Raw genomic sequence first — 25,337 nt, forward strand, 5'->3', positions numbered from 1 at the left:
CGTAAAATAAATCAAACGATATGATAATCAAATGGATATATAAATTTTAAACTCTTTTGTTAATGTACAAGTTTTTACTGTAACAACGATAAATTTAACGAAAATAGCACATTCTGTGAAATCAAAATTTGTTAAACACCTGCTCTAATGTATACAAATAGTGGGGTAAGTGCGTTTCACTAAATAGACTTGTATGTTCGGTAATGAAACACCGTTTGCGTTACCACTCCCCACAAGCTACTAAATTAGAACCGCTCGTACCAACTTATTAAGGCTAATACTGAATTAGGATGGTTAAAATGCAATGACACTACAAACAGTATTTAATGGAAACATTCATAATTCGATGAAATACCTTTCTTCTATTATTTGCTATTTGCTAATCGCGTGTTATTTTGTTCAATTTTGAACGCGAATACGTGGAACAACGTAACTCTACTTCACCGATTTGTCGAAAAGTCATAAAGTACAACATAGTTTCACAGGAAACGATCGCATGGGTTTTCATGACGAAAATGTGTTTATTTCATTTTTCATTTGCTTGTGCTTTCATCACACTCAGAGGATAAAGAGAAATTGTCCTGATGCGAGACAATAAATAAAACTATAATTATGTATGGATTCTCGTATATTACTACAGTTAGAGAGGAAAAATGGATTTGACCCTTATTGTTTCAAAAAACACTTTCCAAGATACGTTACTTTTACTGGACACGCATTTTCTTTCCGCTAGACACGTATACGTTCATATGGGTGTGTATACATCTCTCATTCGAACGTTTCACTTCCACGTGTGTGAAAACCGAGATTACAAAATTATCACTCGTCAAACATTGTATGTAGGATAGGGATGGTATTTTTATATACTATGTTTTACGCACATACGCGCATACATTTATGTTTCTCGATAAAAAAAAAAGATTTATGCATAGAAAGAAAGCGCAAAGAAAACGAGTACAATTTTTAGACATCAACCTAACGTTCCGGTTGGAATATAAAGTATCGTATGGATCTCGTTACGAGTATTCGTTTACTAATCGATATTCTTCGATCGTTCCGAGTAATCTGCAATGCATATCCGTCCTACCTTCGATAATTGTGCTTGATCAAGACATTTAGAAAAGATAAATTAAAATTACAACTCGACAAGAGACTTTTTCATGCGGGATTTTCAAACGGTATTCGTGTACTTTGAATTACGCAACAATGATCCTTGATCACTTAAGATCGATATATTTTTTTCTTGCACCTGTTATCTGATTCGTCAATGATAAAACGTTTAAGCGAGAGATTTTTCACTGATGTATAGTTGACTCGATCGAATCGTTCGCATAGAAACTATGGTATTTGACGACGCTTCTTGCATGTGCAATTTATTCGAGGTTATGTTTAGGTTATATTGGAAATAAGAGTAACGGTTATTAGTTATGTCATTAAACACACGAACCTTCGTCCTATATCTGAATTTCTATGAAAACGATTCAATCGTTCTAATTAGACGCGTAATTATGGCATATTAATTTTTACAGGATCAGCCAATCGGGATGAATGACCTGTTGTCTTTATGCGCATTTCTAAAAATTCACTTCACTTGAGTTTTCGTCTACGGGCTGATACCTAGTTAAAGTAGAGAAATAGTTTCGTTTCGTTTGTGCATAGGATTGTACTTTACATGGGTATATATTTAAAGCTCGAGTCGTCACACGACACAGATCGACTCGTGTGATCGATCACGATCATCGGTAAGGATGTACAAGGATTCTGTACAGGGATTTTGTTCGTTACTCGCACGCATACACGCACGATCACGCGGAAGTACGATCGGTACGCGTAATGTCAGTGTGCCTGTCGATAACAGAAGCGCAAGAGACGTAGTAATAGATACTATATTCGTAGTAGGGCGCTAATGCAACTTTTTGTTCGCAGCTGTTTACGTGAAATGCAAAAACTCTGCGAATGCTCTTTGAAACGATCTAACGAAAGCAATAGAGCGAAATACGTAGTGCGTTATATCGATTTTCAACGAAATATCGAAAAAGGAAAAAAAGACTATAACGTGTCGGCATTTGATGTCACGCCACACACTCGAGCAGTATTGTGCAAGCTGACGTTACCAATTTTAATATTATAATACAATTTCGGTGTACCAAACCTGTTCAACTTTTGGTTGCATATTTTGAACTGAAACGAACTGAAAGATAATATCACTTGTCTCGAGTCCAACTGATTCGTAAGCACAAAGGGCGTGACGAGAGATCGTGTTTCAACACACTTGTTAAACGACTATGAGATCACGTGTTGCGCGACGAAGATGCGCACAAATTGGATACTCGCGTACCGTTTACAACGAATCGAACGTGTCTTTCGAATATTACCGTTTCGTATTAATTTCATAATTACCAAGAAATTTATGTACAACACTCCGTTGAGATACCACGGCGTTAATAAAATTCACCAAGTCGTACATACGTATTACCAAGATTGAGTTCAACTTACTGCTTCGAGCGTCGACACCATCCTGGTTTATGCGCATGCATCGCATAACACGTGACCGAACCGACCGGGCAGAGTGGGGGGAAGCTTCGTCGCGTTCCTTATGCCTATGAATCATTTGGGCTTTAATGCGCACCTCGTTCCATAGAATTTTTTAATAGACAGAAAACTAATTACTTACCCCAAGATGTTCATTTCCTGAAAAGAACTCGGATAATTATCCATGCAAATACGATACATCCTTCAATACAAAAGACAATTATTTTTAATCGATATATTTAAAATTAATGGTCATGGCCAGTTACGTTTAAACAATACACAACACTGCTCCCACGGTGCAGCATTCGCGTTTACTTTCCTTTCAGGTATAGAAACAGCGGAGTTATCGTTATTCAACAGTTTAAAACAAATCCGCCGTGAATTTTCCAATCGCTGTTCCGACAATCGAGTGCATGAACATTTAAACGGTTGAACCCTTTCGCGACGTTTGAACGGAAATTGAGGACTCTCTACGTATACTTACTTTCCATTTGTCTTCTTTTATCGATGTCAATTAGCGCTATGGGCATAAGATATTACAGTGTGGCTCACAGAAGACTATAGTTGCCCTTGAACTATAGCGAGCATGTTTTACGGGGTTGATTATAGTCGCTCGCGGTCTCAAAAGGGTTCAAAGTACACAACGGTATGCGAGTTTACTAGTATCGTCGGCAACACGCTAAAGGGACAGTGATTGCAAAAATTGTAAAAGTTTCGAGGAAAATTTTCGGGTCAGCGAGCGTGGGCACAATTTCGTGGACAGTCTACGGAGCCTTCATCGTCTTCGTGCTATCCGACTATCTGTCACGGGCGTGTTGATTCTATAATTAGGTACTTATACGAAATCATATCTAGCATCACCATTCGCAAGGCTTTCCCGGTCACTTAACGCGCATGCAAGATCGCTTGGTAACGTCCCATTAACACGTTCTCGTTGTATACACGCGACAAAGAAAGAGTTCCTCTACGTAATCACACGGTCGTAGATACAATCGGGCCACGCACACGCAACTCTAATATACATACAGGTTTCTCTGGCACACACATTAGGTTTTCGTCTTTTTTCTTCCATTTCTTTCATCTTCATCTTCTTCTTAATCTTCTTCTTCATCTTCATCCTCATCTTTATCTTCCGCTTTACCCTCGTATGCAATTCTACCGTAGTACAGACTTCGTATGTATATATACACAGCAGTAACAGTCTAGGTTCCTAAGGCTGCTAGAAGTCTCACTTGTAAGATCTCCCGCGAAAAAACGGAGAGGCGTGTTTAAGAGTTCGGGTTTCGACGAAGGGAGAAAAAAGTGAACGTCTTTTACCGTGTGTCTAGTAAATCACTTCGTATACAGTGGCTTTTTTGTCACCGGATCCGGTCACGATGTACTTGTCGTCGGCGGAGATGTCGCAGCTCAGCACCGACGAGGACTCCTTCGACTGTAAAAAGAATTGATATGGATTCCCATGTGGTCCGTTTGTGTTCTGATCGGTTGCTGCGCGCGAGCGTGCAGCCTGGACACAAAAATACAACCGATCCGTGTTGCGATTCTTTTCCTCCCAACTGAAATTAAGTTTTTCGCTAGGGACGATATTCTTGAGTGGATCGTTCTTATCGTGGGTAATTTTCTCGAGAACTATGAGATTATTCCATAAATTTTGTACCAGTAAATTTGTCCACAAAGAAGAAAGGGATTGTAGTTGTACAAGTGGATTGTACAAGTTCTTGCGATCCAGTGGGGGAGGGAGACTGTTGGCAATTATCAAAACGCAACTATTTCGTTACGCTTTGTCGGAGTGTTGCACGAAAAATATTCGGAGAATGAAATATTACATAGTGTGTTTTAACATCGAAGGTGTTGTGTGTAAAAAAATTTAAGTTGCGAAAGGATACGAGAAAAAAGATTTCTAGTAGTTCTAGTATGGGTTACAGAGAATTGTAAGATACTGTTCGAATGTGACGCGAATACGTAGAAAGTTATTCCTTGCGCAAAAATAAATCGAATACGTGGAATAAATTTTTTCGTACGAGATTCGTTTTTCGAGAAAATCAACCGTAAAGATGCGTCGAGTGTGTCGGAGCTGCATCGATTGATCGTTCAAGGCCACCGAGGACCTCCATATTGTTCGATCACTGCTGCTCCATCTGTCGTCTGTTTGCGCACACCAACAGACACGCGATCTCTGTTTCTCGAACACTAGGGGCAAAATAGCGTGGCTTGCATCTAGAAAAATAAAACACTGTACGTCGCTCGTATCGATAAACGACAGAATCTAAAGTTCGGTTCAACGATCGAATATTTCGTTTCTGTTTTTTGGTCCTCTTCGGTGGATCGATCATTTTCTCTGTGTACGTTTAAAAGTAGTTGTCTCCGATGCGATTCGCAATCGGGGCAGTGGCCCTGAACGGACAATTGCGCTTCATCCGATTAGAACGAGAGGAGTGTTCACTTGTGAGACTCGATTTCATGTCTATTTATAGACTACTTCTATTCGTTCTCGGATTTTTAAACATTATCGGTACGACGGTACGAATAACGTTTGAGAAATAAGGCACAGAGAGTTTCGCAAGAAATTTTAGCTCTCCTGTTTCTCGATCGATATTTTCCACATTTTGGAGGAACACTGTCATCAAGTGTACGGTGTGTTCGGTAGCTTTTCAAAATCCATTTTCTCGAAAACGAATCGCGGCGGGAGAAAATTCTTTTCCACGTATTTCCGCACGAGGAATCTTCCTGGTCGTGGTCATCGAGCGATGTCCCAATTTTACCGATTCGTTCCTCGGTACCTACGTATTCTCTGTACTCGAAACTTCGAGGAAACGCGAAAGAGGAAAAAGAAAAAATCGTGCAAGTTTCGAAAAGATAATCGAAGAATCGTCGATGTTCGTGTTCGTGGTTTCCGGATCGATCGGAGTATCTAGATCACGCACCTGGAATATCGAGGCGCCGTACGGCGTGCGCCAAGCGTTCAACAGATTGTCCTTGCCGGTAGAGACAAACCATTTGCCGCAGGACGCGAAACGCAGTGATAGGACGCAGGATTCGTGCACGAGCAGGCAGTACTTGTCGGACTTGGACGCATGGAGAACCTCGACCTTCGAGTTCTCCATGCCGACCGCGAGCCACTCTCCGGTGGGACAATAGCCCAGGGAGAATATCTGCGAGTTCAAGTCGTGCTGCTGCAACTGCCTGCCTTCCCTCAGGTCCCACGAACGTACAGTGTTGTCGAGCCCTCCTGTCCAGAGCTTCGTGCCTTCCGCGGAGATGTCGATGCAGGAGGCGCCGTCCGTGTGGCCTTGGAACTGTCGAATCAAAATCTCGTTGTGCAGATCCCACACGGCGATGTTACCGTCGCTGCAGCAACTGAAGCAGACTTTCGAGTCCGGCGAGATGGCCAGCGCGTAGCATGCCGGCGCCGAGGAGGTCAGTTCCGCTTTGATCCGCGGCGTCGGGCTGGCCAGGTCCCAGATGATCAGTTGCCTCGCCTCGCCTCCGACTATCAGGGTTCTGCAGTCTGGTAGTAGCTTCACCGATCTGCGAATTGTCGAGACGATTTCGGTGTCAGTGCGAGAAGACGGTTTAGCGAGAGCGACGGGAAGAATGATTTGTTAGGGAAAGTGCACGATACGATATAAGAGAAGTGTTGGCAGACAATGAGCTATATATGTAATGATAATAGTCGGTGATATCAACGGGAAGAAATTTTGTTAGGGAAAGTGTAGGATACGATACGAGAGAAGTGTTAGCAGACAATGAGCTATATATGTAATGATAATAGTTGGTGATAGCAACGGGAAGAAATTTTGTTAGGGAAAGTGTACGGTAGTAGCGATACGATATAAGAGAACTCTTAATGATAATAGTTTAGTGATATCAATGGGAAGAAATTTTTTGATAGAAAAAGTATACGGTAGCAGCGATACGATATAAGAGAAGTGTTAATGATAATAGTTTAGTGATATCAATGGGAAGAAATTTTTTGATAGGAAAAGTATACGGTAGTAGCGATACGATATAAGAGAAGTGTTAGCGGACAATGAGCTATATATGTAATGATAATAGTTAGTGATATCAACGGGAAGAAATTTTGTTAGGGAAAGTGTACGTTAACAACGATACGATATAAGAGAAGTGTTAATGATAATAGTTTAGTGATATCAATGGGAAGAAATTTTGTTAGGGAAAGTGTACGTTAACAACGATACGACATAAGAGAAATGTTAGCAGACAATGAGCTATATATATATCTATAATGATAACAGTTTAGCGATACCAACGGGAAGAATTTTTTGTTAGGGAAAATGTACGTTAACAACGATACGACATAAGAGAAGTGTTGGCAGACAATGAGCTATATATATATCTATAATGATAATAATTTAGCGATACCAACGGGAAGAATTTTTTGTTAGGGAAAGTGTACGTTAACGATGATAGGATAGAAGAGAAATATCAACGTAAGTGTAATAACATTTCTCTGGTAAGAAGTGTAGATTAATAACGATACGATAGAAAAGGAGTGCTACATAAAATAAACTTAATATAATATAATGATGATAATAATAGTTTGTAAATACCAAGGAGAAGAACACTATTATTTTTCAATGCTCCAACTTATGTGCCAAGTTCCATAAAACTTCAAGATTATCAATCGTATCAATATTCTTTGTCAGCGCGTTCACTATACCTCGAAGCGAAAATAAGTGTAGAGTTAGGTTGCAAAACGTATCGCTTTTCATCTTGTTTCTTCTACAATTTGTTGTCATCGTAAACTTGAACTTGTATTTCGTTTCGTAATGGTGAATAAAGTCGTTAAATTAAAAAAAAAAGAAAAGTAAGTGTCGTGCAACGGGATACATCAAACGAAAGCAATATTCGTAATTTGTGAGATTTTAAGGTCACCTTGACATTTAAAGAAACAGATGATTGTTTCTTCGACGATTTCGTTGCTGATGCGAAGAGAAATTCAATGGCACACTATATCGACGAGACTTTCAATTTGAATATTCACACCGGGAGTATAAGTTCTATTTAAGAAAAAGCGAGGATAACTTTGAAACGTCCTCGACGCTTTCTTCGATCGTTTACTCTTTTCGTTTACACATACATCAGGGATTGCAAAGAAAAATAGATCAATATCCGAAGTTAGAAAATTTTGTAAGAAATGTTTCGTAACAGTTAGGATGTTACAAATGTTACGATGGAAAATTGTACCATTCGACAAACTTCATTAACACGACCGTTAAATTATCGTACTATATCGTATTTATTAATATCGAAAAAAGGAAGATTCGGTTACGTTTCTCTTTGTTGCAAGTTCATCGTAAAGTTCAATGGTAACCGATACGGCGCTTACGCGTTAACCAAGATACTTTCAGAGTTCTGTATATCGAGTTACCTTCGTTGCGCAATCTAAAATTCAGAAAAAATCAATTTTTAATCGTCGTACAAGAGTCTCGTCTATTATATCAAAATGGTAGTTTCTATCCCGTTTTCTAAAATACGCAATTCAGTGACCGTAGACTCTCACGCGCCCTAAACTCGTTTGAAATTTGATACAACGTTGAACACAATTCGCGTGGTAAATTGGACGGCAATTCTCGAAGTTCTACCCTCGGTTACTCGTAGTGGTGTACTTACTTTGTACACCGGTGTGTACATACTTAATCGTGGTGCTCGAAAAAGAAAAATGGTTCGTTTCGAAGTAGATACGTTAGAGCCTTCTGTTATTCGAACCCTGTAACTTATGACAACGCGTGCAATTTAGCCGCTGAAGGATATGGAATTCTTAAATACTCGAACAATTATCCATGTTGATGATCTTTTCCTCGAATAAACGAACGATAAAATATAAAAAAAATTTTATATAAAAATGATTATCTCTTATTCGAAAAATACCAGTTTTGTATAATACTGGAAGATTCTACTCTGTTTGCTTCTCGATAAAAAAATGTCTTCTCCGCTCGACCCTTGTAAACGCCAATGTAAATAATCGTGCACGGAATACATCGCGCGACTAATTTCATCGATCTTCTCTTCGAACAGACGATCGATGATACAAAAGAAAATCTTCTATAAAAACGATTGTCCAATTCGAAAATTAGCACTCGTGTCTCCAGGTGTGATTCGAATACAGGAGGATTCTACCGTGTTTGTTTCAGGCTAAAAAAATGTCTTCTCGACTCGACCCTTGTAAACGCCGATGCAAATAATCGTGTACGGAATACGCCGCACGACTAATTTTGCGCTTCTAAGTCCGTGGCGGAGTAACAGAGGGGACGGAGCGAGCGTCGGAAAGGCGAGTTTATTTCGCGCCATTATCCCCGGCAACGTGCACCCTTTGCGAAACTGACCTAATATAATTGTTGCGTTGCAGGCAGTCCAGCTGCGACACGGGCTTGATACTGCCGCCGCCTTCGTGTCCGATGTCCCAGACTTTCACGCACCCTTTGCCGCCGGTGTAGACGTACTTGGTCGGATTCGAGATCGTAACAGCGCACACAACTTCGCCGTGAGTCAAGGTATTAATCTGACGCGCGTGACGTGGAATTCCCGGTCCTATCAGAGCGTCCGTGGGGAATGCCACAGGCTGCATTTCACCCTCGCCGTTCGCATGGAACGAGATTGCTCTGCGGTGAAATGTAAAACGTTAATGGCATTGTCGTTGCAGAGAGAGAGAGCCTCGATGCCTTCGATCGCTTAAGAGCCGAGGCCCGTTCAACGAAAACCAAGTGCACACGAGAAACAATGTAGAACGCGCTTCCGAACTTAATGGTTCCGCGCGCGCGTTGACGCTTTAAACGCGCGAGATGTTTAACCCTTTCGCTGTTACAGCCGCGTATGGGCGCTCGATAAATTCTATCGTGCCGTGTTTACAGTCTTGCTCCTCTATAACTGTCGCAGCAGCCTCGAACACGGCAGTTAGAGCCCCGAACTCCCGATCGCCCCTACCTCCTTTCGCGAGCTTCCCGGTTGCGTCGAACGTAACGCCGCTAGATGGCGCTCTATCGAGTCTCGTCGCGTACAGGTTACAAGCGTGGAAATTCGCGATGGTGTATCGTTAATAAATAACCATTTACTCGACACGTATATATCGTTCTCTAACGCGTTCGAGGTACGTATCGCGATCACGGGGACCGTGTTTTCTTTATTTCTTTTTTTTTTTTCAATTTTCTCGAGCAACGGATAGTCGTATCGCGATTGCGTTACATTGTAACGATTCCAGATTAGACTCGTCGGATTAGAGTCGCTCTATCGCGCGGAGTAGAGTCGCCATCTAGCGTTTTAGCGGCAATTGAAAGCTCGTCGAGAAACAGAAGGGTTACCCCGGCCGTAATCCTCTCAAACGGCAGAAGTTATTACCTAATGAGAGCGGCAGTGTCGTATTTATTTCGCGTTAACCGTCCGTTCACTGCCGGAATCGCTACTCGTAACTCCGTAGCTGTACGTTCGTCACGATCCTCCGAAATCAACCGTAGACAGACTTCCTGGGTGATCGCTAGAGCGGCCCAAGTTCTCGAACAGCTCTAGCGGCCACCCGACTAAGCGCTGACCCAGAGCGGCTTAACTCCGGCGACCAGACCCGCTTGTCGTTTCAAACGATAATCTCTCGAAGACCAGCTTAGCAATTACCAACTATTTGACGAAAACTGGCTCGACGAGTTCTCTATAATAACTTTCGCATACGTAAAATAATCTACGGCGACGAGCGCATCGAGTTCCGCGTCTCAACAGAGAAAGAGTTAAATACCGTACCGCGCTGGTAAATTCACGTTCAACCGCTCGTGGCGAAACTTTTCATAAAATATATTTATCCTCGAGTCAAATTATAGCAATTACGACGATTAATCCCGGTACAAACGACATTTCGAACAATATTTTCGCTCTGGTTTATCTCCGATTGGTTTAAACGATTCTAAATTTGTCGAAAAATCTTATACTCGTAAGCTCCTAATATTTTTAATCCTCGAGTAGGTGCACTCTTTTCCTCTCGCAATGTAAGCATTCCCCATCGAGGGATATCGAACTTTCGTTTCTTCCACGGACAAGTATTTTCCTTTGTCGCGTGAAATATTTATTTAATTCAAGAATCGTCAATTTTTTCACTATGTATTCCAGTGAAAGTCCTCTAGACCTCCGCGCGTCTGCTTAAGATTCGAGTTAGAGAAAAACGAGCCAAGAATATTAAAAAGCTACATCTCTTTGGAGGTCTGAATTTCTGCTGGTAGTTTTCTAGAAATGTATATATATATATACACACGAATGGTAATTATAGTAATGGCTACGTACGTTTTACCGCCGGGAACGTTGCTCATCCCGTTACTCGGGGGTATCCTTACGTGACCATCGAAACCGAGCTGCAAAAATCGACAGAATGCATCAATTGTTGTATAAATTTATCGAGGGCTGGTTTCAAGGACGAGTGGTCGTTCTTATGAGATAAATGCCAGGCACGGCACGAAAACGATGCGTTGTTTTCGCGACCGAGGAAGGATACTCGTTTCGAACAAATTCGATTCGCGTTCCTCGCTTCATTTAACGTCGTAGTTTTTTTTCTCGAAGAAGATACAACAAAGGTAGAAACAAGCTCGTTATCGTAAGCTTCTAAACCTGCGGTTGACTTCAAGAGGGGCCTACGTCAAATTGGACTATTACCAAGAAATCGTTTTGTACTTTACCTCGTTGTCTCGATCGTCATCGAACATCTTCGATGTCTTTTTCTTATATTTCGATTCTTTGAACACGAGTATCTTATTTCCGCGTAATCACTTGGACGATCGTTAATAGGGCAGTGTGTATCGGTGACCTAACGCTCGAAAGTTGCAACCAATTATCCATCGTATTTTGGACACAAGGTCTCGAAAGCTCGAAATATCGTTACAGACCCTTCTCAAAACACCGATGGCGATGGAGTAGGGGTGTGCGGGTACCCGACTTTGGTTCGGGTCGGGATTTAATCGGTTCGGGTCGTGAAAGTTTCTCGCCACACGTGGGTTTATGCGTAAACGTCGGGTACCCGAAGCTCGGTTCGCTTCGAACTAAAACACGACTGAAATTGAAAAACAAATGGCGTTGGGATCTATTTTTGTTGGAACAATCTTGCTAATTTTCAGATTCGGTACACGGCGGTAAATTCGACGACAAAACTTCGGATCCACCCTGTACGTGGCAAGTAACTTTGGATCCCCAAAGTCCTGTTACCCGGATATCCGATTAATCGGTTAGTACCCGAGTCAGGGATCGGTCACGTAAGTCTACATACGATCGTTTAATCGTTTCGCATGAAAAACCAACCGAACGAAGAATTTATGTTGCTTGCAGGATTATGTTACAATTCTTGGGTACAACGGTATATTAACAAAGTATTGATAAATCTGGACGAACGATTTTTGTAATCTGGAACGCTCTACTAGCCGTTGACGCTGCAGTGGCGCCATCTGTAAACTGAATCTCGATATTGTAAGTATACCTTAATCTTTGATGACATTTCACGTGTCGCGGAAAGTAAATTGTTTTTCATTTTATTATTATCACTTTTGTATTTTCGCAAAGGTATTAACGATTATCGATACGGTGTTCGTTGCGATATGTTCTACGACCGGTTAAATTTTCATACGACCGTGATGTATATGTATACGGATTAAATGTTATCCTTTCGAAACGTTTTTAATTTAATACCGATTTAAACAATTGTGTACCAACGATGCAGAAGTTGCTGTATTTTCTACGATATTAGAAGCGTGTAGGGTGTATGTAGACTTACCGCCGAGTATATACACATTACCGTAACAAAGTGTTTTTGTTATATATAAATACATTCTGTCGCATGAAATCGTATTAGTTTATCGTCAAGCAGGTAGCTCATGTCGGTGAATACGGGGATCTCCATCCACACGAACAAAACAGTGTATCGTGTATTACGTCATTGAAGCGTTAAGCTGGATTCATAGTTATCCATCTGTCGACTGTCCATCGAAACGCTCTCCAATGGATTTTACACGAAGGCATTCACACTGCCCGTTATTGTTTCGATCCGTCGACGGCTGGACAGTGTGAATTCAGCTTTAGGCCCGGTTCTCACGAACGTTGCAGCAACGTTGCAACAACGGTTGCTGTCGTTCGTCAGTTGCGACGCAACAACGTTGATCCATTGTCACAAAGCTCCAGCGAACTGGCCCTTAACCCATTCGCATCGGGGCGTTAAACTCGCCAAGGTCCGCGCCAAATATGTTGGCCGCTCAAAGACACTTCCCCTACCACCCCCTCTCTCGTGGAATCGTTCCGCGTTTCGACTCGCCACCGGTACACGGAGAGGAGCGTTTGCACTTATAGAAGAGCCGATCGAATATTAGACTTTTTTTTTATTTTTCTATTTACTTTCCCGTACTTCTTTTTCGGTGAGAAGCTCTCGGTGTTCTTCTCGTTCGATTCGAAGCAAAACGACAAAGCAGCTACACGGTACAGTGGGATTTATTCTTCAACGTTCTCGAGCGGCTAAAGTATTTGTCGTCTGTCTTAATATCGTCCGCCATTTTCCACCGTAAATATAGTCCATCCGATCTCTGTGCACCAAATAATACGTCATCCGTGATATCCGACAATTAGGTTATGACGCACCCGATACGTCGAGTGATGCGAATGGGTTGACCGTAACCATCGTGGCTGTAATTATTGAAAGTGACCTAATTCGTACACTTGAAAAAATTGAATTTATATCACTTACTCGGCATCGATCGGCATTGTATCGACGCGTATCGAACGGTTCGACGAACGTTTTTCGTTCAATCGTATCGTCGCGTGATTTTTGAATCGCGAGGCCCGTGCCAGGCGCGTAAAATCGAGAAACTCGTGCCACTTTCGTCGTTCGTTCGCTCTCCGCTGACGCAAAGTAAGATCAAAAATTAAGAAACATAGGTCACTTTCGTCCTTACTCGCGCACACGTTTCTCCGTTACGTGCTAAGTGCGAAGTAAAACGAAGAAAAAGAAAAAAAAAAAATAAGAAAAAAGAAGGAAAGAAAATTTTAGAAACACAGTCCACTTTCGTCCTCACCCGTGTACAGGTCTTCCTCCGACGTGCGCTAAGCACAAACTCAAACAAACAGAAAAAATTGAGAAACTCGGCCCACTTTCACCCTCGCCAGTGCCCGAGTCGTACATCCGTGTAGTAACCGATTAAAAGGTTGGCCCTAGAGAAGTGAGAAGTGTTTCTTAAAAAAAAAAAAAAGAAAGAAAAAAAACCGGTCAAGAGAGCCTAGAATCCCGACCCGAGACCCGATAGAGACACTACCCGACGCTACCCGAGCCGATGTTTTCAGGTACCCGCACACACCTCTCCCCGATTTTGCTACGAGACTGAGCAACAACAACCGAGTGTACCATCGAAGTCCTGGCGTATGGTAAGTTGCTGTACGGCGAAGACGATTGCGGCGGCTCATTGCCGCGGGACGGCAAACCCTGATAGCCCTGCGGTGGCGTTTGCTGCGACGATGGCGGATGATAGACTCGCGATGCCAAGGGCCCAGGGATTCCGCCCATAGTTGGCGTACAGCTGCGCGACCCCCTCGCCGCCGCCATAGGTGTACCCGGCTTGTCGATCTGGAGAGGTTCGTTCGACGGCTCGGGTTTATTATCGGGCGCAATCAGTGAAAGAGAATTGTAAATTTCACGGTCGAGTTTACGCGAAAGCAACGAGACGTATCGATCCTTGCCGCGGAATCGTGGGCGCGTGCTTCCGGTTCAGCGGTTCAGGGCGGATAGAGGAGGAGAGGAACGGGCACGAACGGTTCCACCCAGCGTCCGTGCAAATTGACTTATCGTAACTTCCGTGCGCGCGACAAATTTTAACGCTGCTCGCACTTTTGGCGCACGGTATACAACACTGAGCGGTTCGCCTAAACGGGACCGTCGAAATATCTCTATTGTTTTCGAACGGGCAGGGTTTACTAGTATGCTGGAATTTCGTTTCACTTTTCCGACCTCGAAACGCTCTAAACATTCGTCCTCTCTCTTTCTCTTCTTTTTTTTTTTTCTTTTCCCCGAGGTCTATCGCGCGATTTTTTGCCCGAGTAGATCGTTCTCGACGAGATTCACCGCGGTTCTCGTTACAGGGGTATCCGTTGCGAATCTACCGCGACCGTGTTTTCGAGAACGATCTCGTATCGCGGAGGAACGTTCGAGAGGATCGTGAAATTTTGCGCGGCGAGAATCGCGCGGATTTACGAGCAGCGATGAAGTGCTTCCGAGAAACAGAATCTTCGATTTCACTGGAAACGAGACGATGTACTTTTTTTTTTTCATCGATATTAGTCTTTGGTTACTTTGGTATTAATATTTTCTTGTTGTATTAGAACGGTTATTGAACGTTGCGATTTCGGTACGACGGGTTAGTTCACCCGTTTTTTTGCACGGAAGGGAGAGCAATTTTTGGGGACCCTTATCCGTTTCGTTCCGGACAAGATATCTGCGCCTTCGAAAACCACAAAATTATTTCAGCGTTCCCCTTTAGCCGTACCGCCGTGTGTACGAAAACGAAACTGTTGGTTCGATCGTTCGACGAACGTGGAAAGAAACACGAATACCGAGCGGCCGTTTACGCCGCTCCGAGTATTTGGGGGGTACATGATCCTCTCGATGCCAAGATTCGTACGCTCGGGGACGCACCGTGTGCGGGGATCCCGTGGTCCCGTTTACCGAGCGTGCTCGTCGAACGCCCATCGGCGTTCACCGCACGCGGTGCACCGTTCACCGACCGAGGTACGAATCCGGTATAGGTAGCACCGAAAGTGTTACCCGAGTTACGTATTCACAGGCAGAGAAAGAAGGAAACCGGACCGATTAGTCGCCGAACAAGCTTGCTATCCGCGAGATCTTACATCTTTACTTTTCAGAGATGGTGTGCTACGAGCGGAGGAGCTTCCGCTTCGCGAGGGTGGTCTGTCTTTTACGGAAGTGGAGCCAGCGCCGGAAGTCGGTCCCGCGTGTCCTGGAGCACTCAGCTTCTCCAGGGTGCCGTTCTCGCGTGGATCTGAGTGTTCGCCGTTCGCGTGCGGCGATGACGCCTCCTTTTGTTTTGGAAAAGAAGAGAACATTTCTATGAAAAGGGGCTAGATCCGAAGTTCCGATTATCTTTTTCCTTTGTGCGGAAACCTTACGGAGAGGATTCGAGATTTTAGGAACTTCGTACGGAACTGCGTCAAGTGGAACGGAATTCAACGCGGAGAGGTACGATAACTTTTTTTTTCGTGCTCGCTCGACCCGAATTACAACGGCCAAATCGTTTTCTCGATCGGTCCCCGCCTTTTTGTATTTTTGGCCAACGCGAAACGCGTCGAGTTATTTCTCGACACGTCGCTCAAACACGCGGGGAAAGTTTCTGCCTAGAGAGGCGGAGTCGGTGGTGTAAAAATATGTACGCGAAGCATCGCGCGATGTTTTTAACCTTCGTTGCTGTATCTCGACGAGATATCGCGGATGACTTCTGTTTACAATACGTCGCGTCATCCGCGATATTGGTATAGAAAATCGCGATTCGTTGGTCCGCCCCGATCGTCGTTATCGCTCGAAAGTTTCAGGTACGCGCCGCCGGGTTCGTATCTTTCAATTTTCCTCACCGTGGATGTATCGAACGATCCTCCTTGTCGCGAGAGCGTTTAATTTACTTCCAACGGCGGGTAATAAAATTTTACAGCGTTTAAAATTACTCGCGCGTCCCTTTATGACTTTATGGCTCCGCAACTTTGAGATTTCGTTTTGCTCTCGGCGAAATTACTTTCGACAGAGATATCAGAAACCGGTGTCCAGAGTCAAAGGAACGCTCGCGTCCGCTACCGTGGAATAACTGGAGATAATCCGAGCCAGAAGAATAATGTAAACAAATAACAAGTGCACCGTTTTCGTGTTCATTTTTTCTTCAACGGCTACGCGCGCGACTCGGGAAACGTATGTAAAACAAAGGTGTTAATTTTTTACCGCGTGTACAAGTTTCACGAGTAGCGTTTATAGTAACTTTTAGTAGGTTTTTCATTAACGCGTCTACCCGAACTTTTGAGGGGCGATGTATGCTGACGCGTTTCGTTCCGCGTGGCCATTGGTCACACCCGAGACATTTAAAAAATTATACTTTCGAGATGCAAAATAAACGCTCAACGAACGTTAAAGAAACACGGGAAACGGACGACGAAGAAAATTTTGCGCGACTGTTGCTTTCTCGATATTACCGTACATCTCGGTTTAAGTGTTTAATTCGGTTTTTAAGGTTTCATCGAAAACCTGAATTTTACATTTCTCCCGACGAGTACCGTGTGTTCTTAAAATCTCGAAATAACGTTACATCGAAACAGTTTCATTGGAACTATTGCTACTTTGAATAGCTGGTACGGTTACAACAAGTGTACGCTTGAAATTTATACGGGGTGCTAATAAAAATTGATGACACATTTTCCAGGTTGGTCCTAACGGACGGAATAAAACGAGTTTACGAAAACTTGCGTTGAATCGTGAAATTTTTTCCAAATACATTTTAATACCCTTTGTTTCCAAACACACTTTTCGCACAGACAACGCGGATGTTACAGCGAATGATTTCGGTTCGCCGAACTCCGTGCTTCTGGGCTAATTATCGCACGCAATTGTGTATACAACAAATTTTGAATCACGCAAATAGTAAAATTTAACATGCACAAAACTTTCGTTAACGCATTTCGAAGAATGCAACGATTTATAAACGAATCAAGAAACGAATACATTTTTATTGGTAGACCTTTTTCTTCGGGTCCTCTTCTAAGCAATACATACGATATTATAATACCTGAAACCGAGTCGTTTTTCGTACAGGTCTTTCAACGTGTATAAATACTGAATTAATTGGATAAAAATATTTAACAACAAAACTTACGATGCTACCGTGTTTCTCCGTTCGTGTGACAAATTCACTTTCTTACGTTATCTACTGTTACAAATTCTACGTTGCGTAAAATATTGAATTAAATTGATAAAAGTATTTCACACACGTTCCTCGAAAACCCTCACCGAAAACCTCTCGCATTTAGGTTTCGCTATACTATCGTATATTTGCTCGTCGCGAAAACAAAAACATTTTCAAAAACGTTAGACAAACTGGTACCGACCAATGAAACTACAATTTATCCCCTACAAAGGATGGCCAGCAATTTCGGTCGTTTCTCTGAAAAAGCAAAGTGACTCCGACGCTATTCGTCGAAAGCGATCTAAATCTCTAAAAGAGACCACTCCGGCTTCCGTCCGCGAGTCTACGGATGCGCCACTCGCTCGTCGTTTCAACCTCGGAAAAAAAAGGTCCTCGATTTTCATCGACAGCCCCCTGTGCGCGTGCACACGATGCTTCCGCCTAATGAATTCGCGGCTAAAAATATATCGGCGGACCGAGTGCGAAGGATGAACTGACCTCGTTCGCGACATCCACCACCAAGTCCTGATCGCTCTTTTCTCCGTCGCTCTCCTGAAAGAAAATTACGACTTTGTTAAAAAAGAAAGAAACGAAAGAAAAAGGGGCAGAAGAAGACGAAGAAGATGAAGAAGTGGAAGAAAAAAGAAATGCATTCGAAAACCACGGCCGCGCGACATTAATGCTCGCTCGGTGTCTCCCTTCCCCCCACTCTCTCTCCCTCTCTCTCTCTCTCCCTCTTCCCCCACTCCTTCTCGCTCGAGCTCCCGCTTACCAGAGCTCCCCCTCTCGCTCGAGCTCCCAGTCGCTCGCACTCCCTCTCTCGCGCGCGTCGCTGTAATTCGTACTATCGGACACATTAACGATCGTCGCGATATATTTCCGGCGAAACCGAGGCGCAAGATGAGAGGAGGACTCGACCTATATTCCCGGCGCGTCCGACTAGCAGATGCGTCTTCAGAGACATATTATTAATCTTGACACTCGCTCCGCGCTCTCTCGAAACGTTCTGATTGCACGGCAACTTAATGGCCGTGGCGTTCGACGAGCGAAACAGACACCGGATACCGAGAGCGCTCGCTCGCGATTTGCGGCGCGCGAGAGCCTCCCCCTCTCCCCCATCCCGCTACCCACCGTTTCCCCACTCGCCCCTCATCACCCTCGGGGGATGTAAATTGCGCTTTGCTTTTCGCGCGTCGCACGGTATTTTCGCGATCGAATTTCTACGCGCGGGTCGCGCGTACCGCGAGCCACCGTGTGAAATTTTTCCGATCGTTTGTCGATTCTCTCGTCTCTCTGTGATCGGTCGCGGCTGTATCATCGTTTGCGCTCGCGATTTATGCTGTTTGCCGGGGAACCGGCACCACCGTGTATCCTCGAATTCTTTCTGTCGATTATACACACCCGAATTGTCCACGAAATCGGTGCAAGTTATATCGCAATTAGACGTAAATGTACGGGGGAGTTGGGGAGGGAACGGCGAACGTTTCGAAGGGGATTTTCAAGACCATATTCGACGGGTGAGGGGAGAAGTCGCAAAACGGCTTTGTCGAGAATGTCTTCATATTTTGATCCCCTAGGGAAGAAACGACGTTCGACGAATTTAAATGTAGTTGCTCGTAAAACGAAACGTATACGTTGATTTGATATCGCGGACAGAACGATGAACAGAATAATAATCGTTTTACTGTAATTTCTAATTTGTAACTTTTATCAATGATGAAATAAAATACAAAATTTTCACCTGTACGATTATTAAAAAAAAAGGAGGAAGAAAAATCACCTATTTTATGCACAGTTGGATACACCGATTCGCTGGTTACGTACGAGGTAATGTCTCGTAAAATTGGCGAGTTTTGAAATGGCAAATTTTTTTAGGAAAACGAAAACTGGGAAAAATGGACACTTCTTGTTTTTCCACCTTATCCTCCGTTTGTTTTTTATAAGTGGAACGATGCATCGTTTTCTTAAATGGAAATGGTATACTTTTTTGTACGGGTCAATCGTTTACGAGTCGTCTACTAATCGGTTAGGAAAAGTATCGGAGCAAAGTGGTCGAAAAATGGTTCACGTTGGACTTTCTCATCTTATTAAAGATCTATTTTCATCTCAATTGGAAGACACCACTTTTGTTGCTAAGCGACCGTCCATTTCTTTTCTTCGTATCTACGGAGGTTCTACTCTACCACTTGGAATCCATTTCGGAGGGAACAAAGGTTCGCCTAATTTGTAAATCACAGCGAAGACATATTTCCGTTGGACGCGTTTCATCGTTGATGGTTTTTAAAAAATTGGTTACGAACAAGTGAGCTTCAAGTGACGTAGACCCTAACTGACAAATATGACATAACACGATGTAGAAGTATAACGGTGAATATTTTTGTAAATTTAATTTAACGTAAATCCAAACTAAAAGATCGTTCGTTGCGTGTTGTAGGAATGATCTCGAGTAGAAAGACAGACCTTACACTATTTTCGGGGCAGAAAGATGAGAAGTTGGAAGAGGGGCGAGAGAAGGAAATAACTGTTAAATAACTGTTTCGGCAAGTTATTTAGATCGACGACTTCGTCGTTTTGAAGCGAAAGATAGCTGTCCCGACGATGTTGGCACACATCAAAAGGATTCGAAATACGCGTTTAACGCGGAGTCGGGGTTCTTTACGACAGCAGTGGACTACGAACGACTTTGACTCTTCTTTAACGCGGATCTAACAATAGCGACGATTCCAATGGACGGAAAAAAATGTTTACAAACGCGGTACGAAAGACGACGCATCGAATGTCGATAACGAATAATATTAATCGTGAATCAACGCCGCGAAATGTACGAGTATTGTATCGTGGTAGTGCTTTAGAGTGCTTTAGAGTGCTTCCTTCCACTGTTGAAATACGATAACTCAAACGGTGAATAAAATATTTTTAGTTCGTTGAGTTCGTCTTTGTACCTCCTGCAGCATAAACGAAGAAATGTAGGGTACCATTTAGAAAATTGATGGTTATCGTAAAAACGTTGAAAAGAGAAGAATGGAAATGTAGCTCGTGGGTCTCTCGGAAACAAATTATGCGAGACGAGAAACTTCCAATAGGTCCACTAACGCAGAAAACAATTAAAGTGATCGAATTATGCGGCCCGTACCAATAGAGCACTGTGCAAAAGTTTCGGATCACTTCCGTAATACGAGTAGACCATACTCCTAAAGTTTGACCCCTTATTTTATGGACACTCTTGTATACTGGCTATGGTGGCGAATGGAGAAGATACCGCTACACTGTTTACACTTTGGTTAGCAATACCGAGTGAAGAGTAACGTTGAAAATGTACATTACCAAACTTTCGATCGAAACGTACGACACGACGTTCAAAAATCGAATTATCAATTTTTCTACACCAACGAGTATCTCGGGATAAATAAATCAAGATTAATCGTACAGGAACATCGTACACGTATTAAAAACAATTCATCGATCGAACTTGTTTGATTTTTTTCCACAGGTAGAATTATCATTGCTAAAAGGATCTTTGATCGTCAGAGTCGATTTTAAGCGAAAGTATACTTTCTGACAATTTTGGACAGAAAAATACATCAAATACCGTTTTAACTCCAACATGGTACACAATATTGGCTCCCGAGAAGAATGCCAGTGTACATTCTCCCCTTCTTCCAAAGTCCATTAATTCTTTCCGTTTGATAGTCACTCCAGTACCAACTTTACCGAAGGAGAAGGTGATATCTTTCTGGTGATATTTTGCTCAAACGGAAATCTTAGATCTCGATGTAGATACAACGGTATTCTGCTAAAAAAATAACACTCATCCAAGTGTTATTCAAATACTTGACCAAAGGATCGCAAATGTATAAATTTAAGTTTGAATTAGAATCGTGTCGGTAAGTTAAAAAGAAAAAAGAAGTTCAAAGAGAATAATAAGGTACATCTCGATGTAAAATCCCCTGTAACAGGTGTGATTATTATCGATCGCGTATAGCGACTCCTATTTACTCCGGCAAAGAGGCAATCGCTTAAGCACGCGTAAAGACGGCGCAGGGAACGAACGAAATTCACTCGCAGCGAAACACGGATAAACAGACGAGCAGTCTCCGGGGCTAATACATTACCCAGAACCCCGGGATAATGTACCGCGACGAAAGTGCGATTCGTGGCTCATGTATCTTTTATCATTTGTTTACCAGTTATTTCCGTGTTCCCAGGAACGAGCTCCGTTTGTTTGCAACCGTTCTCATTGTACGGTGCGCGTCGCTTTTAAAACGACGGGGGCGAGGCGCGCGATACCGGCTTATGTTTGCGCGTGTGTGCACGCATACCTGACGCGCGACAACTGCAAGCCCGCGAACGTGCAGAAAAATCCAGCGAAAGTTCCAAGAACGAGTCTACTCGAGATGTATTTTCACGAGCCTACCGCCCTAGCGTGGAAAGATCCTATTCGATGGTGAACGAACCCTCTGAAAAACGAGGCTGCGAACCACTAAATTTGGTCGCTACCGAAATTTTAAACACCTAGGTCGCCAGGTGGGAAAACTTCCCGAAATGTTTCGCGAAGTTTCCTCTCGAAACGTAATCGTTATTCGAGAAAGGGTGTACCACGATTGAAAACGAAAACGAAGTATTTCGTATCGTATCGAGTAATATTATTCAAACACTTAACCAAAGGGTCGCAAATATATGAATTTAAGTTTGAATTAGAATCTATTAGAGAAGTTTCGCGAAGCCTCTTCAAACATGGATCGACTATTCGAGAAAGGGGAAGATACGGTTTGAAGCGAGAATATTTTGTATCGTATCGATTAAACTGAAATTAAGACAGTATTTTGTACAGTTGATTTTGGGCAAAATTGAAGTAAATCGATCCGCGTTATTATTTTTCAATATTATGGAAATTGTTTTCCACCGAAGATGCGATGCAAGCTTGAAAATGTTTCGGACGCGTAACGATTTTCTCGTTCGATGAATCAAAATTTGGATTCTCCTCGAGCGATTGATGAATTTTGAATTTTCTGGAAACGTCGAACGTTCCGTGTCACGTTACGTTTACATTCTCGACGGTGAACGAGAAACCGTCGTCTTTACCGAATTAAAATTTTCATGCTCGGTTAACATGTTCGTCGCCGAGGGAATTTTAACTCGGTCGTTTTAACTACGGTGCGCCGCATTCTCCTTATCTAGAACGCATGTACACTGTCGTTCGACGGTCTTAGAACACCTGCTATATGCAACGAAACTCTGTTACACGTTTGGCATAAATTATGAATTTTAACGTACTTTTATTACCCGATGTAATTATACGCCTGTGTCCGATGTAAGTTGCTCGCCACGAGAACGATTAGTTTAACAATTTACACGTTTCCGATTAATTGAAAACTCGTTCGAAATTTTCACCATTTCGTAGGAAACGCTACGGACAGGTTCTCGTAATTAGTTCGTTCGATTCGTGGCAATTATGAAACGAATTGTGGTCCAATAAGAATGGAATATTTTCGGACTCGGATATTTTTCAAATTTCTTTTTACAATTTTCCAACAACTTGGAATCTGTGACGTTGTATTTTTTGTACCGTATTGAAAATCAAACGAGATAGTATTTCGTTGAATTTTTACGCGAAATTCGGTAACTGCAGCAAGAATTTTTTAAGCGGCAGTCTACGTTTTACAAAGCGTTCGCGCGATCACGGTACAGAGTTTGCACGCGTATCATACGCATCAAAATAGAAAAGTGCAGCAGTCGACACAAAATCAATTGGCCGCTCAAGACCGTCGAGAGGTGGGGATATCCCCACCATAACGCTCGGCCAGCCTATCTCCGTCTCTCGTATCTTCGCACAAGCTTACGAGCACACGCCTCTTGTTTCTCAAACGGATAGGCGAGAGTGGGGGTCGTAACTGACTTGATTCATAGTCCGGGGAGTGGCCTGGGGCAGCCGATTGATTTTGTTCCGACTATAGCAAACACGAATCGGAGAACCGTCGGTATTCAACTTATACGTCGTTTTTTTTTCTTCTTTTTTTTGCGCTCTTTCTATTAATAGTTAATCAATTCTTCAACCGTATCGTTTATTTATTCCCTCGTTGTGTAACACAGTTCATTGTTTTATCATTGTCGTTTCTCTCCATATTATTGTATCATCGATTCTCGCGACGAGAGGTTTCGAGTTGAACGTTCAAATCGAAAGACACGTCGAACGAAAGTATTTTTTAACAATTTCTTAAAATTCAGCACCATCGATCGCGAAAGTTCTTTCAATTTTTAATCCCGAGAAGTGTTTTTATTTTAATTTACGACACTGTGTCTGTACCGTGAACTTTCGAGAGCACCGTTTCTAACTCGACTGCGATATTAATTAGGGAAGAATGAAGTTTCTCAGTCTCGGTGCGGTACATCGTATCGTTTGGTGTATTAGCGATCAGAGACGCGCTATCGAGATGTAAAATATTACAACGCGTTAGAAACGATTCTCTTGAAACTCACAGTGTCGTTCACCAGTGATCGACCGGTCGCGGAGTCTCCATTAAAAAGGCAGTGGACGTCTATAAAAAGAAGAATAACCCCAAGAATACAGCCGTTCCATAGTAAGGTATTCTTCCTCGTTTGCGACACGGAACTCTGGTCGCGATTTCGGTTCTACCGCGGAATCTCCTCTTTTGTTCGAGTGTTTCGGTGCAAGCAGCGTGTCCGTGGAATTCCTAGTACCACGCGGCGGATACCGGAAGTACTACTCGAGGTATCCGGGTTATACGATGCGAGAGGTATTTCGAAAGGCTTTAAAGGGCCCGAGGTCCCTCGTGGTCATCGAGAAATATACTCCGGTGCGGAGTACCGGAAGTATTTAAAGTACCCGTGGCGGGGAGTACCCGCAACCGGTGAACTGTTTCCAAGTATCCGAAACTTTCGACGCGAGCTACTATAGCCGAGCAACGTCTTAAACTCCGTCCCGAAACGTAGCGATATTCGATATTTCTTCGTATTCCCCGTGAAATTCCACAATATCGGGAACCTCTTGCTTCGGGAGTTCGTTTTGAAAAACGGGTCGAGCGAGGAGGAATTTTGTAGCGGAAATTTAGAGAAAATCGTTCGGTGTATATCACACGTAACTGTGGGAAAACCACGGTACCAGAGTGCAGCGATCGCAACAACCGTTGGGATACACACGCGTGAACGGTGTGTTGTTCACGTAAGACGATAAACACAGGGAACACAGGCGAATGGTAAATAACGTGCACCCAGGCTAGGAAAGTGCAATTTGTAATTCACGTATCTTTCATCGTTTATTTACCAGTTATCGCTCAGTTTCTACAAGCAGCTCGTTCCTGGTCGCGACCAGCCCCTCGCTACGTGGCGTGTAACGAGCTCAAAGCAGGGCACACGGGAGCCCTGGTAAGTTATATGCGCGAAACGATCCGAGTGCCGCCACACCACCGAGCGCGCCGAAAGTGCTTGAAACGCTTTTGCCTTTTCGCTACGCGCCCACCGACCACGGACCGGTGATGCTTGATCGCGTGTCAATACACAATGTGTTCAAAGAAAGGATTCAGGACACAGATAACGGGCGGTACAACGCTCGGTAAACCGAGTACATTAACGGACGACGTCCACGTCGCGATATTCCCGACGGAAATAAATATGGCGCGCGTACGACGCGGATAAGATTTCCTTTAATCGCTTCTTTCTTCGTGAACACGGGGACGAAAGTTTACCGAACCTTTTCGCGCGGAGATTTCTCATCGAGATTTATTGCGAAATGTTTGCCCAAATTTCGTACAAATAACGGATATATGCATATCGAAAAGATGAAAAAAAAAAAAAAAAAAAAAAAAAAAAAACTTGTAAGAGGTAACTACGGTTATTCGTGGACTAATTTTTCTCAAAATTAATTCAACG

At 43.1% G+C, this 25,337-nt stretch overlaps 1 protein-coding gene across 6 annotated transcripts in view; it reads right to left on the reverse strand.

The window, feature by feature from the left end:
• The window catches only part of Gro (TLE family member transcriptional corepressor groucho), a 187,181-nt gene that overhangs the window by 1,023 nt on the left and 160,821 nt on the right, over window positions 1–25,337 (reverse strand). For 2 of the 6 annotated variants that reach the window (XM_076323144.1, XM_076323143.1), the window contains exons 10-16: window positions 17,949–18,002; window positions 15,400–15,588; window positions 13,904–14,122; window positions 10,816–10,883; window positions 8,880–9,155; window positions 5,457–6,060; window positions 138–3,964 (exon numbers count right to left, since the gene is read on the reverse strand). In XM_076323144.1, coding sequence (XP_076179259.1) covers window positions 3,857–3,964; window positions 5,457–6,060; window positions 8,880–9,155; window positions 10,816–10,883; window positions 13,904–14,122; window positions 15,400–15,588; window positions 17,949–18,002 — 1,518 coding nt within the window. In that variant the 3' untranslated portion in view covers window positions 138–3,856. Of the gene's footprint in view, window positions 1–136; window positions 3,965–5,456; window positions 6,061–8,879; window positions 9,156–10,815; window positions 10,884–13,903; window positions 14,123–15,399; window positions 15,589–17,948; window positions 18,003–25,337 lie in introns of those variants that run through there. The other 4 variants (XR_012993628.1, XM_076323145.1, XM_076323146.1 and 1 more) reach the window with 4 other exon arrangements.

Source organism: Ptiloglossa arizonensis, chromosome 11 (assembly GCF_051014685.1).
Source record: "Ptiloglossa arizonensis isolate GNS036 chromosome 11, iyPtiAriz1_principal, whole genome shotgun sequence".
Lineage (NCBI taxonomy): Eukaryota > Metazoa > Arthropoda > Insecta > Hymenoptera > Colletidae > Ptiloglossa > Ptiloglossa arizonensis.